At 38.2% G+C, this 15,403-nt stretch overlaps 1 protein-coding gene across 1 annotated transcript in view; it reads left to right on the top strand.

Moving 5' to 3' along the window:
• The first annotated feature begins 908 nt into the window (after nt 1-908).
• LOC143860662 (ALBINO3-like protein 1, chloroplastic) overlaps nt 909-15,403 on the top strand; it is a 33,236-nt gene continuing 18,741 nt past the window's right edge. Inside the window, exons 1-3 of the mRNA XM_077371430.1 lie at nt 909-1,331; nt 7,359-7,469; nt 9,299-9,373. Of these exons, the coding sequence (XP_077227545.1) occupies nt 1,005-1,331; nt 7,359-7,469; nt 9,299-9,373 (513 nt within the window). The 5' untranslated portion in view covers nt 909-1,004. The remainder of the gene's footprint in view (nt 1,332-7,358; nt 7,470-9,298; nt 9,374-15,403) is intronic.

Genomic DNA, 15,403 nt, shown 5'->3' with positions numbered 1-15,403 from the left:
GGATTTCCAGAAAATTGTAGATGGGAGACGAGAGAAGAAAGAGACCAGCCATTGTTTTCAGATTTCTCGCCCTTCTGTCCGACGGCAAGAGAGCAGGAGATCATCTCATATTTCTACGTTTTAAAAATCTCCAGATGGGGGAGAGATTTCTAAAACCTTAATTTCTTACCTAAAATCCAAGAAACATTGTCAGGATAGCATAACTTGATCATGAATCCTCTTTTACACTGTTTTCAAACTAAAACCTGGATTCTAAAATCCGGGTATCCAAACGGCCCCTTAATGTAAAATTCAAAGAGTACTGTGATAATGATTGGGCATGGCAGCGAGGTGGGGCGGGACCGGATGTTGCATTCCCCGTACTCATTCCCACTTCGAGGATGGTGGGGATTCCCTATCCCCGCTCCATGGGGAAAATCTAATCTTCCTTCCCGCCCCCCCACACACTATGGGGGAAAATTCCCTTCCCCATCCCTGCTATAATAACAATTTTTACTCTTTTTAATCTAATTAAACAATTATTAAATAAGAATCCAAAGTTCTAAACTAAAATATAACACTTTATGGAAAGATATATAGAGATATTTATGTAAATTACAGACGGGAATTATGGGGCCTCACAATTTTTTTTTTAATCCCCATTCCTGCCCTGTCCCCGCTTAAATCGGGGAGTCCCCATTCCCCACTCCCTGCAGGGGCAGGGCGGGGCGGAACGGATCGGATCCCATTTTCGCGGGTTTAATTGCCAGCCCTAAAAATGAACCGGCCCATAAAAGAATCTGAATTACTCACCACCAAGATATATTATCGGTGGACTCAATCCAAATTGGATCTATTAATAAAATTTCAAGTGGGACCAAAATGGCACTCAAGATGCTCATTATTTTCTCTCCCTCTCTCCACCCTCCAAACAAAAACACCCCCCTCCTCCTCTATAAAATCATACTCAAAACAAGAACAGAAAAAATCACTCTTTTTGTTCTCCTCCTTTTTCTCACAAAAAAATGGCTTCATTTCTCTTGTCCCAACCTCACCCTCTCATTCTCTCCCCCATTACCCAACGAACCAGACCTTCAAACCCTTTATACCCACAAACCCACAGCTTCTTCAAGAAGAAATCTAACCTCAGAATTGGGGATTCTGTCATGGTTAGGTTTCATCCGAGCCCTTCATTTCAAAATCCTGAAATTGCCGAGGGTTTAATCAAAGAACTTTTAGGTAAAGCTGAAGGAGCTCTTTATATGATAGCCGATGCTGCAATCTCTTCAGACTCAAAACAGAGTGGTGATTGGCTTTCTGGGATTACGAATTATCTTGAGAGTGTTTTGAAGGTCAGTTGATTTAGAATTTGAGCTCTTATTTGATCAGAGATTGTGTTTTTGTACAGTTTTTTAATTGGGTTTGTCTTTACATTTACTAGAATTTGATATAATCATTATGTGTCCAAATTTACTTCAGTTTTACTAGTCTTGGAAATAAGGAATGAGCAGATGAATCCGGTTTGTAGGAATAATGAAAATACTAAAGAGCCTTGAGTCAATAGAGTTTGAGGAGATTGACTCGGGAGCAGATGAAATTGGGAGCTGCACTGCGGAGTTCAGACCTAACAATTAGATGCTTAAGCATTCTTTGGGCAAGTAAAGTCCATAGAGTGGGGGGGGTGGGGGTGGTAGGATTTTAAAACCCTGGTAAGTTAGTCCAAGTAAAGTCCCTGTTTCGATATCAAATTAACCAGAGAGAGGGAGGGAGGGAGGGAGATTGATTACCTATGAAATTTCTTTTTGGGTTATTTCATATGGAAAGATATGTGATGCCATGTCACCAGACAAGCAATTATTACACCAATTTCTTTTCTAGTAGTTTTTAGAGATTTCGTCGCTACATTGGCAATCAAGCACCATAAAGTTGAAAATAGTGATATTTTTGCTTGGAAATTGTCCGAGGATGCATTGCCTGTGGCATCCAAACAGATCCTATTAGAAAAGTTATGGGAACGACGGAACCTGTGACTGCATAAGATTCTCTTTTTTTTTAATGGTATCTGGATGAAAGCACATAAGATTCTATTGAAAACGAATCCTAATGATTCATTGGGTGAGATGAAAAATCAAGCCAATAACTCATTTATTTATTGGTTGACCCTACGAATGAAGCATATTTTAAAGAGTCAATATTCGCCCGCGAACCCTTGCTTATTGGATTGCAAAATTTTCGGTGATTGCATTCTGTAATTGCCAAAAAAGGATTCATTATAAAAAGCATTATCCATAAATAGAATTATACGTCCTACGAATCGAATTAAAAAGATACGTCTAGTTGCTGTATATACAAGATATACAAGATGGATTAAGAGATTAATTATCAAGAAAGCCATTTTATATAATCATTATGTGTCCAAATTTACTTCAGTTTTACTACTCTTAGAAACCCTAAATACGTATCGCCGTCAAAGATCAAAGTAGTTTTTACCGCTGTTATTTATTTTTATTGCTCTTAAAAACTATAGATATGTTTTGTTGCTATAGTAAAAAATCAACTATCTTAAATGTTTTCTCAATATTTCCTCACCTCTTGTTTCTTAATCAATGAAAATATTTCAACAGTTCACAAACATGTTAGAGAAAATTTATTTTTCAAAAATCTAAAATATTGAATAATTCAAGGCTTCCTCACCTTTTAAATTGCATAGCTATCGGTTAGAATCAGTGAAATGGCGGAATCTATTTCTATCGGTGACATAGGTGAGCTATTCCATTTCTTGAAGTAGATTTGGTTATAATCATTTAAATATATAGGATATACTATTCGTTCATCATTTAAATTTTTCTGGGATGATTTATTGTTAATTCTGATCCTCACAGAGTGATTAATTTCTATTGATCTTATGTCTGTTGGAGTAGTTAAACTTGACTTCTGGATCCGTCAATTGGTAAGCATGTTTGGGGACTACATCTTTTTAAAATCAGTTATTTATTACAGAAGTAAATGATATAAACTATGCACATGATGCTTAGCAAGGAAAGCAAATAACAAATTATAGGGAGGAGTTGAGGCCCAGACCCATTATCTTTAAACTGTATTCTTGACCAATCACCATTTAGTTCTTTGTTTCGTTAGCCTCCAAAGTTCAAACGGAAACGATTGGGGTAAACAACTCATTCTGTGTGCATAATGGGTTCTTACCTTGTTAGAGTCCCTGAAACCCATATAGGCTTGTTTCGGTTACGTAGGTTCATGGGCACGAAATGATGATGAGATTATTTAAATGTAGGCATGGAAAAACCATACAAAAAAATGTGGTGGAGTTTGACAATGGGTATAAGGAATCATACATATTTTGCTGAAAGGTGGATAGATTTGGTTTTGCGTCACATTGGTATCCTTCCTTGATTAGGTGCTCAACTTGAAGTTGTTTTGGTAGTAGAGAGTAATTAACAATGAGCTTGTTGGAAAATCAAGACGAGTTCCTCAGGTATTGACTTTTTTGTCTCGCAAACTTGGTTGGAATCACTCTAAGCATTAGCCCTGGTTATATATGGTAATAAGGTTATATTTTCTAGTTCCCAATCTTCAAAATTTTGTTATGTATCAATTTGGGTCAGTAATGCTAATAATCTTGTTTAACGACCCCTCCTCTGGATGGTTCATGGTGGTAGTAAAGAAGTCCTTGGTCAAGAAGGATGGATTCATCATGCTAGTTGTGGTGTAGAAACAACTAATGCAAATGGATTAGTTGCATATGCTTGTCCAACAAGCACAATCCATTATATTGAGGCAAAGGTGTTAGCTTTATGGAACAATATCATGCTCCAATTCAAGATCTCCCTATCATGGAGTTGCGATTTGGGTGTCCCATATCTATATGGAAGACAACTCCTTGGCTGATTGATTGTGCATCTTTGGTGTTGTTTATAATTATCTAATGACATGGGGTCACATGTCAGTTGAATATTCCTGACTCTCTTTATGGGGCTCTTTCATGCCATTGGGTTGCTAGTATCAAGTTTCAGTTCTTCAATCTCAAATAGAATGGACTACGTTGGTTAAGGCGTGTTTGTCAAAAATTACTGGGAAATATTTCAGTATTTGAGCTTGCATGGCATGAACATCTCCAAGACAATGCTTGAAATTGTTTTTGGAAGCATGTGGCATGAATCTACGTATAAATGGTGATATGGATGTTGGGGGTTCTCTCCAATATACTTCAAAAATCTCCACAAAAAATTGGATTAAAATTTAGGTAATGTTTTAAAATCTAACCGAAGTAGAAAAGTTCATGTATCCAAGTTAATTTGATTTAATCTCATTAAACTTGTGATACAACAAAGACCTTAAACGTTTGATTGAACTAGATAAAATGGAACAATTCGACGATTTTCCAAACGAGAAGGAAATGAAAACTTATGATGCTTACTACCAAAAAAGATAGAGAAGGAACCATGATTTTCAGACTCTTAAAGGAGTGATGACCTGAGCTATTCAGAAAAAAACAGAGTGATGACCTGATTGAAAATGCATGTGGTAAGGTGAAACATCACCTTGAAGTGCAATACTCGTAATTTTCCTCTTTATCTTATGATCATAAAAAAACACAGTGTGATGGATAAAATGTTAATGAATGGTTATTTTACTTAGACATAAGACTAAAGGAAAGTTAGGAGCAAATAACAAAGATGATAGAGATATACTAGATCTAGGATGTATGTAGACCAACTCCAGTGATATTTGATATGCTGCCATCTCCTAATTGACAAAGCTAGATGAAGAAGGCTTGTTTAACAAAGTGAACTCACCTATGCCACCGTTAATATGATATGAGGCTCCTAAGTCAATGACTGAGGGAGCAGATGACATCGGAGAAAGAAAAAGAAGTACCGGTATTGGCTCTTTTTGTATTGGAAGCTGAAGGGACCTAACAAAATTGTTGACTTCACTTCTCATCAATTGTTGATGTTCTTCACATGTGAGAGTTATTGTGTTATCAGTGGAAGTAGACTACTGAAAAGAAGAGGTAAATCCAAATCAGATGTATCCTTTCCATCTTCATGAGAGGTTACTTGATTGGCCCATGCTAGTGCACCATGTATATCTTAAGAAGTATCAATCATGATTTGTTAGACCATAGCGAGTTCATTTTAGTGGCTCAGGTTGTCTGTCACCACCTCACCCTAAATCTCGCCACCAAAGGGCCCACAACCTCCACGATTACCTCTTCAACATTTGGCACAACAACCAACACAAGACTCATGCATTTAGCACAACGACCAACACAAGACTCCATGGTGTAATGAGTGCAGACCAATCCCCTGAAGGATCAGTAGATAAAGTTCCTCAAAGGAATTTTTTTTAATACTAGCAACAATACCATTCAATGAGGGTAGCACAAAAATCAATGCCTCGAGAAGTTCTTAATCATATCTCTATCGAAAGAGAAATTTGATTTCTCTAAACTCTTCAAGTTGTTAACTTTGAGTGGATAAATCACTTATGAGAATTTTGATACACATTAAGTTCCTCCCACATTCCTTCTAGAGTAGCATAATACTCTAGCACTTCGGCCCCCTTATTGGAAGACATATATCTCTTGGTATAATTGATAGATACATAAATTATTCATTTTTTTAATGACTAAATATCATTAATAGTGGAAAAGAATATACAAAACCAACCGAGAAGGACGACTAAAACAAATGAAAAAGAACAAACAAAAGAATATGAAGGGGGGAAAAATCGAATAACTCGAGCTCTTGTTTCCCTGCTTCTTCCCTTGCAAGCTTATCTGCCTCCTCATTTGCAGATCTTTTTTCATCCTGGAAGATTACATTTGCCCCTCTAATACGGTCCCTAATCTCATCCATCCAACTCCCAAATCTCCAAGGGACCAACTTTTTCCCTTGTAGACACCCGATGACGTTAAGCAAGTCTCCCTCCACTATAAGCTTAGCCAAGTCGATAGACTCCGCTAGCCTAATGCCCTGCAAAGCCACGCTGATTTCCGCCTCATTAGAGTCCGTAAAACCACACTGTGACCCCCACCTCGTCTCTAAGGACACCACCAACCCCAGAAAGTCCAGGATTGCCGAAGCTAGATCCATCAAAATTAATTTTGAGAAAACCGGCGGGTGGAGGGGCCCATTGAGGGCCACTCTGGTTTACTCGATCGCTGCTATAACATACCTCCCTCCAACCATACCATAGATCATGACTCGAAATGAACTTCATACTAGGGAGGGATCTAGACCAAGAAATGGTCAATGCAATCGCCATAGTGGAAATATGATGAGGGTTTTTTTCCACGCCTTTGAACACTCGAGCATTTCTTTCCTTCCATATCGTCAAGATCGTAGCCAACAAAGATAGCTTCCAGAGCACCTTACCTTTCTTTCACCATGGGGAAAAGCCTCAACTACTTACAACCTCCGACAAATGAGTGGGAAACACCCATTCAAGCCCAAATCATTGAAGAATCCTACTCCAAACTAGTCGAGCAAACTTACAATGCAGGAGGAGATGATCAACTGTCTCCCTTGCCTCAATGCAAAGTTCACAGTGATCCACAATCAACATATTCCAACTCCTGAGATGATTAACGGTAATGATCTTGTTTAGAACTGCCATCAAACCTAAAGCACATACCCTAGGAGGAGCTGGAATGGTCCAAACTTTAGCCGCCTGCAGAGATCCCATGCAAGGAGTGAGCTGCTGATAAAAAGACTTGACACTGAATTCCTCAGATTTACACCAAATCCAAACCCTCGTATCCACCCCAGAACTACTAATGTACTGCGCATCAAGCAACTCTAAAATCCTAGCTGCCCTCCTAAATTCCCTTATCAAAAAAGAGTCTCTTGAAATTGAAATTCCAGGCTATCCCGTTGTCCCTGTGAACCATGTAGTCCGAAACCCACGCCTCCTTATTAACTGCAATAGCAAAAAGATTCGGGAAACGAACGGAAAAAGAGGACTCACCACACCACTTGCCAAACGTAAAATCGTATCAAATGCATAAATCTCACATGGATGGGTTGGGCCTGTAGCTCAGCGGTTGAGGCTTTGTTTCTCAACCTTGAGATCTCAGGTTCGATCCCAGCTTACCTACGCAAAAAAATCTCACATAGGGAATCCCAAATCTCTTTAGTAGTGTTAAGGAATATAATGTTACTGTTAATTAAAGGATCCATACTATTTCAAAGCCAATTCATAATATGAGATTCTCTTGCACCCACTCATTATGCGATGTGGTACCCAGGAAAGGCTTATCTTCAATGTTCTATTGAAGAAAGCTTTTGTTTCGTGCTATTTATTTATTTATTTTTATTTTTTTGAATTTTGACACCAACAACTTGAATCTATTCCAGGTTTTGAAGGATGGGCTTTCGGCCTTGCACATTCCATATTCTTATGGTTTTGCAATCATTCTCCTAACAGTTCTTGTTAAGGCTGTCACATTTCCTCTGTCAAAGAAACAGGTATGTTTGTTGAATCTTTAGGATACTACTTCAATAACTATTGAAATCCATATAGTGTTTTCGATAGTTAATGCACTGTCGAAAGCAACACGAAATCTATAGTTCTTTTTGGGCCCATTTTGAGTTCAAAAATAAGCTGTAGCTTCTCGAAATGACTTGTTTTAATGATTAGCAATAGAAGTTTATTTTATATGCAAAAACTAAAGGGGTTAGAAATATGAGAGCCCGCCTTTCTATACACCAAGGGATACAAGTAGGGAACAACATTTTCTTCATACATGCCATCCACAAATCAACTCCAAATTTATTTGTGGTTTTTTTTTTTTTTTGAATGGTTCCAATTTGTTTTTTTTGTATTTCCTTTTGAGCTTGATTCTCTATGGGGTGGGTAAATTTTCAAAATTTTCATACCGGAATGTAAGGCTCATAGAAAAACATGGCTAAGAGCCCTAGGAGGCTCTGGATTGTTGTTGGTCCATGTAATGATGTTCAAGAAATCCAGTTGGTCATGGAAATCCAAAACCTAGCTGAACATATAAATCTGAAGACCAAGTTGAAGGGCCTCAGTATCTGGTCCCAGATGGTCCAGGCTCAGAGGACTGCATTACAAAATATGGATTGTTTCATAGTAGATATTGAGGCATATAATCTTATTTGTCAAGAGAAGAATAATATAATATTAGTTGATACCAAGGAAGCAGGATTCTTCCCTGGAAGCCTTCGATTCCCGTTTTGATTCCCGCTCTGGCAACCTTGAGCAGGATTCTTCACTGGGAGCCTTCGATTCCCGCTCTGGCAACCTTGGTTGATACCATCTCCAGTAACTCAGTATTGACCCAAATTGAGCAGTCCTGCTGGCAGCTGGAAGGAGGACGTATATGGGTGTTTTTTGAGCGCCAACAGGAAGCTGGAGCATCTAATTTTTATCAACATTTTTCTTTGAAGAGACTGTTGTGGGATGCCTTAATGAACAGTAGAAGGAACGCTCATAAGATATACCTTGGACCTTCTATTCAAAGTTCTACAACAACTATTGGTGCTTTATGGTTATCATAACCAATATAACCATTAAAAGATTTAACATGATTTTTATTTTCTTATGTGTTAAATTACAGTAATGCGTCCCATTTTTGGTGCTCATGAATTCCATTTCCGAGGGAGTTAGAATTCCTTTCTTAGAGGGTGCAAGTCTTTTTACAGTAAGGATGGAGAATCTGATGAAGTGCTTGCTAACATACATGCATTCATTCCTCTTATATTGAGAAGTAGCTGATACTTCATTCCTCGTAAGTTTATATATTTATGTCCAATTCGTGTGGAAAAGTCATGTTGGTGGGATTTTCCATGGGGAGATTTGTACTTGCAAGGTTACGTCCTTCATTCTAGTGTAGTCTTTCTGTTGCACGAATGCTTTGATTGTTTTCTGTATCTTGAATAAACTTCAGATAATTTATCTTTTCTAGGATTTGGAACATTTCTATTCCATTATTGATCTAATCTGTGGTTTTTCATCTTTTATCCTTTAGAATTTTTTAATTTTTTTAAAAAAATTAGCAGAAAGGTAATTTCATTGCTGTATAGTATCTGCTTCCAACCTTCTTTTTATGATCTCATTTCTGTTGTATATCCATATGATGTTAAACAGATCCAACATATAGCTCTATTCAAAACTATTTAATTTTTACATATCGAATATCTATCTCCATTCAAAACTGTTTAATTTTTACATGATTTTATTGGTGAATCTCTTTTGCTTAATGTTCAAATCAGCTTGAAGAATGTTCTCCTTATCTAGCTAAATTTTTAGCTAAAATTTACAGTAATGACAGGTTGAATCTGCAATGGCAATGCGATCTTTGCAGCCCCAAATAAAAGCCATTCAACAACTCTATGCTGGAGATCAGGTTCGTACTGGTTTTCTCTTACATTCTCATACTTGCAATGTGAATAGTTACACGAATGCTGTTATGTACGCATATTTAACATGACTTAGAGAAAATGAGAAATACTTTGTCATCTTAGATTCAGTCTCAGACAGAAGCTCCTAGTAGAAAACAGCATGGTTTTATCTTTTAACAAAGATTAAAAAAAAAACGTGTTTTTGATGAGCATTTAAACATTCTTTAATGCAATCATAAAGTGGCCTGTCCCAGCTACTGATTTTGACTTTTCTGGTTTCCAGCTTCACATTACAATTTGAAATTGAGCAGATTTCCGTATTTTCCGCAGTCACATTCTCTGCATTGATAGATGTGAGTCTGCGACTTTGGTGATGATGTCAAGGATGATTGATATCTTTAGGATCTCTTTTATTTTTGTGCTTGTAATCATTCTGACATTGGCTTTGATGAAAGTGTCAAGTATTAGCATAATAATGCCTTCCTAACTTGAAACTCTTGTTATTTGTGCTGGATCCATTCGGATTCTTCAAGAAGTGTTTTTAGCCATGTTGCAATTTTGAAGTGAGGTAGGATGGAGTGTTAAATCCTATGATTTAGCCAACACTTTGAATTTTCAGCAAATGTGTGTCTGACACTTATCGACACCCCTTTCGACACTTGTAAACATACTGCTAGAACTGTCAGACTTAATGTGGACACATTGAGATGTTATTGTACCATGTCAAGTGAAATACTATTTATTATCGAATATTGTGTTTACCTCCTCTTTTATCACTAAGTCTTTTTATTATTAACTCTTCTTTAACTAATATGTGTTGTTATCCACCCTCTCCTAAACCTAAAATGCTAAGAAAACAATCTTCTAAAAATATATTTACTGTATCCTATTGGTCTCTCTTTTTATCCTATTGGTAAGGCTGCGTACATCTAGCTCTCCCCAGACCCCGCAATGGCGGGAGCCTCGTGCACTAGGCCGCCCTTTTATCCTATTGGTCTCTCTTTCTTTTATTGATGCATACTGGGGACAGAAGATAACGAGATGAGATTGATAAATGCATTGTAATTTGATTATCTTATGTTTTTTTTAGATTTATTTTTTAATTTTTTTAATGAATACTGTATTTATTTTGTTGCAAATTTAGATTAGTATTCAGTAATTTTATATGTAACATGCGTATGAGCATGCCCCCATTTCTAGATTTCTATGGGTCGCCTTGTCGGACACCTCGTATCTGTGTCAACACTAGACACACGAATCCCTGTCCACAGATCATAGGTCAAACCCAATAATATTACGAACAAGAGTATAGCAAGTGTCAGCTTATTTTTCTGTCTCCCTCATATATATGTAGCATGCTCTATTACTTAAGATACCAATCTTCGTGGAAGAGTTACATATTTGGGGTCTTTCCTCATGGTAGAGTAGATTGTGATCTGGGATGTAGCCTGAAAACCAGATAGCATTTGTCTTTTTTTTTTCCTGAAAATTAACTTTTATTAATTGAGAATCACCATACAGCCAGAGACGGGGACAAGATGTCCCCAAATGAAAAGATACATAGAAAAACAGCCAAAAAGCCCTAAGGGCTTTCAATGCCCGACTCAATCGGAGTGATGAATCAAATGTTAGGTAAATTGACCCCCTCTTTAGCCAGAATATCAGCTTCAGAGTTCGCTGATCTCCATCGATGCTGAATCGTAGGGTGGGGATCCCGCACAAGGTCCCTAATCATACGCCATGGACCGCCTTCTGAATTCCTGGCCCAGCCAAAAGCATTGGAGGAGTCACCTTCGATGATCAACGGCCCCGGTCTATTGGTTGCATACCATTTAAGACCAACCAATAAAGATTTCACCTCGGCCTCATTTGCGTCACATATCCCGGCCGGTCCCAAGAAAGTCATGAGAGTGCGACCGTTACAATTCCGCAATATCCCACCGATTCCCGTCCTCCCCGGATTCCCAAGATAGCTCCCATCAAAATTCATCTTTAACCAACCATCCGGAGGTGGATCCCATCTCGGTGATATCAGGGAGACATTTGTCCTCCACCGTGCTCCAATTTCTGAGAATAGATCCCACAGAATAAGGGATTTCCCTGTTTCTACGGGCCCAAGCTAGTATTGCTAGCTTAATTTCCAACAGAGTGTATCGCCAGGACCTGACCTTGCCGTTGAATGTTCTGGAGTTACTTTCGGTCCAGATGTGCCACAAGATCGCATATGGCACCGCCGACCACATAAGATGTCCAAGACACCCATTGAATAATCCTCCCCAGTGGGTAATAATTGTAGATATGCGATTATGCGTCACCCACGACACTCCGAATGCTCTGAATATAGCCATCCATATTCTGTTGGCGAAAGGGCAATTAGCAAATAGATGGTCGAGAGTTACTTCCTCATGACGGCACATAACGCATCTGTTTGCAAGCATGAATCCTCATCGCTTTAAACGCCAAACGCGTGCATAATCTGAATCAGGTTCCAATCCTTCATTTATTTTCCTGAAAAAAGAACAGACAGAAAACATACCTTGAGAGTCAGGGCACCATATCCATTTATCCGCAGCAACCGGAGATATTTAATGGATATTTAATGATTCGACAGTATATTTAAGAGGGACGAGAATCTTGGAATTTCCATGTCCTTCAGATTTCTTCTGAGTCTAATATCCCAGAATACGTTTCCATTAACGCCATTCCGATTCAGATAGTCAGAAATTCTTGCATCTTTGCTGGTAGCTAGGCCGAATAAATCCGGGAATCGATCTTGGAGTTTTTGATCACCTATCCCAAGGTCAGGCCAAAATCTTATGGCATCCCCTGTTCCCTGGTATTTGTCTTATTTGTCCTCTGGTTCTAAAAAACAAATCGTCATTGGCTCTCTTATTTGAAAAGTCCCAACTTCTTTCGGATGTGTAGTTGCCGCTTGGATCCTTTTTTTTAAGGTTTATCGCTTGGATCTGGCACCCAAATAAATTGATCTGAAATCCTCTGCTGGAAGATTAACTGCTGAGACATATGTCCACTGGTCATGCTGAGGAATTTTTTCAGTTGGAAGTTTCCACGAGTTCCCTAATGATTTTTGGGACTCCAAACCTGTCATAAATAATTATATCGTCATATGTGTATTTCCTGAGGTATCTATTCATCAGTGTACGTTTCCTGAGGCATCTCCCATAATATGTTCTATAATATGAGGTTTACCGTTGTCCTAGACACGGGTGATTCTTGGCATGCCTAAGAACTATGTTTTGCAATTTTTAATTCCATGGATTAGAACGCTTCAAGTACATGGATTTAACCTATTTCACCCAAAGAGATTCATGTTTTTTAAGCCAACGTCAGAATTGTATAGCAAGAGCTGGGCATCACTCCATCGAACAAATTTCCTTATCCAAGTCCACCTTCTATTTTGGATTGTTATATCTTCCCAGTTCCCATTCTCTTGATGGTGCTCTGTTTCAAAGGTCAACTCTTGATCTAGCCAAGCCCTACAAGTTGACTGAGAACATAGATCATGGAGTAGAAGAGTAAAAAGAAGGAAAAAGAAGAAACGGAAAAGAAGGGGCAAGGGGGGTTTCAATGGGTCCCGTAGTAAGTCATCGAGGGTGTTTTGGGGGAAGTCTTCATCACTTTCTAGCTCTACAAAATAGGGATGTCAATTTTTAATTTATTTCCTAGGGTCTTTAAACATGTTGTATGTTGTTTTCCGAATAAGAATCTGATTTATTTTGTTGTGATACTCAAAATGCCCTTGTGACTGCTCGTCTAGTTTCCCAGTAAGTTCTCCTTTAATACTGGCTGCAATTTCTATTTATTAATTCCAGTAAGTTTGGAGATTGCTGTGTGTGTGTACACACACACACACACACACCAAGAGAGAGAGAGAGAGAGAGAGAGAGAGAGAGAGAGAGAGAGAGAGAAGAGGTCCTACTCCCTAGAGTAGATAACTTATCTACTCTGTGGGCTTAAAATACAGTGGGGGCCAAAGCATTCATTTGATGGGCCCTCACATAGATAGGGTGTGCCCAAAAAATCAGCTCCATAGGATCATGCCAACACTTCGATTTGTGGAGGCAAAATCGTCCTTTTTTGCCTGCACAAATCGAAGGGTTGGCATGATCCCATGGAGCTGATTTTTTGGGCACCTCCACAAATCTAAGGGTTGGCATGATCCTATGGAGCTGATTTTTTGGGCACACCCTATCTATGTGAGGGCCCATCAAATGAATGCTTTGGATCACCCAAACAATGTGGCCCCCACTGTATTTTAAGCCCATTGAGTATATAAGCTATCTACTCTAGGGCGTAGGAACTCTTTTCACACACACACACATATTAAATTTGTTCTCTACTAGTTTTAATGTATTTAATCGGGAACTGTTCTTCCAATTTACATTGTTTTGGAACTTTGATTTGCATACACCATGCTTCTTCAATTCAAGCCAGACTTGATAGTCCTCATATATCTTTTTTATTCTTCTAATGCTCATCAAGGTATGAGCATGGTTTTAAATTTCAACCGAAATCTGAAATATCGGACAATTTCGATAAAATGCTTTTATTTTTTTAACGAATTTCGGACGAAATTACCGAAATTTCGGCCAAAAATATCTTTTTCGGCGGAGTCCGAAACCGAAATTTAAAACCATGGGTATGAGGAAGTGATTGAACCTAATAATTTGATAGTTGGTCATAGATTTGTAAACTTCCGGCCTAACTGATGACAATAGATATTGGTTTTACAACCTCTAAGCTCTGACCTAGTATTCTCAACTGGAGGAAGAAAATGTTCCTCCCTCATACATATTGGAAAGAGTGTAAGACCAATGTATTTAGTCGGCACTGGTCTCCCAACCCTAAATTATCCTTAATTTGGCCTCTAATAGGCGTTTCAACATCCAAGTATCCAAAGCTTGGGCCAGACTTGAACTTTAATTAAGAAACCCTAGATTGCAAATCAGGGATGATAATAATTTAAAAATAACATTTCAGTGACATATTGGAAAGAGGGTAAGACCAATGTATTTAATCGGGAACTGTTCTCCCAACCCTAAAATGTCCTTAATTTGCCCTCTAATAGGTATTCAACGTTCAAGTGTCCAAAGCTTGGGCCAGAATTGAACTTTATTTAAGAAACCCTTGATTGCAAATCCAGGAATGATAACAATTTAAAAATAACATTTCGGTGACGTTTTTGAGATTGAAGAAGTTTCAGGACACTTTGCCCGCATGGTAATAGTTTTACTGCAAGTTTTATGAACCATGGCCTTGGATTTAAATTGTGATCCTTCCTCCATTTGGGTCCTGGGAAGAATTTGGCATTTTTTGAAATTTAACGATGTGGACTTCAATGAGTGCAACAGAAAACAGAAAAGTGTGGAATGTACATGGAAAAGTATTACTAATAGTAAATGTTCAAAATTGTTGGACTCAAAATTTTACAAAAAAGGGATAATAGTAAAATCCCTTAGTAAAATAAGAAAAGAAAAACGGGGTAGTTATACGTCATGCTATTCCTAAAAGTAAAAGGGACAAACGTAAAAGTTAAAATACTTCAATTCAAAAGAGGAAAAGAGAGCCCACGACTAAGGGAAAAGAAATCCCTAAATTTAAGGGAACCAAATAACTCTCGCGAAAAGGGAAATAAGTCACCCTTGTTTCAAAAGAGGAGGTTTAACTCCCCACAAAGGGGAAGTGATCGTGGAATCCCGGATAAGGGATGAGGTGGCACCCACAACAGTTCCAAAAAGAGAAAGTGGAGATCGTGTAATTAAAGATAGGGATGAGTTGGCAGTAACCAACTATGTTTCCTATATGGGTTTAATATCAAGTATTATTATTGAAAATATGACTTTGATGTCTCTGATAAAACACCAAAGCTAGGAAATGGTCAAGTTGCAAAAGAAGTTAGATATGATGAGATTGTGGCTGATGTCTTATCGGGCATATCCTCAATTCTTGTATCAGTGATGCTGAAGGATTATGGTTATACTCAATTTTTTGAAGTGCAAAATATGATGACTGCC

Source organism: Tasmannia lanceolata, unplaced genomic scaffold (assembly GCF_043159265.1).
Source record: "Tasmannia lanceolata isolate RefF3 unplaced genomic scaffold, GAP_Taslan_0.1 ptg000037l, whole genome shotgun sequence".
Taxonomy (NCBI): Eukaryota; Viridiplantae; Streptophyta; class Magnoliopsida; order Canellales; family Winteraceae; genus Tasmannia; species Tasmannia lanceolata.
The sequence above is the reverse complement of the archived record's forward strand: the minus strand, read 5'-3'. Positions and strand labels throughout refer to the sequence as shown.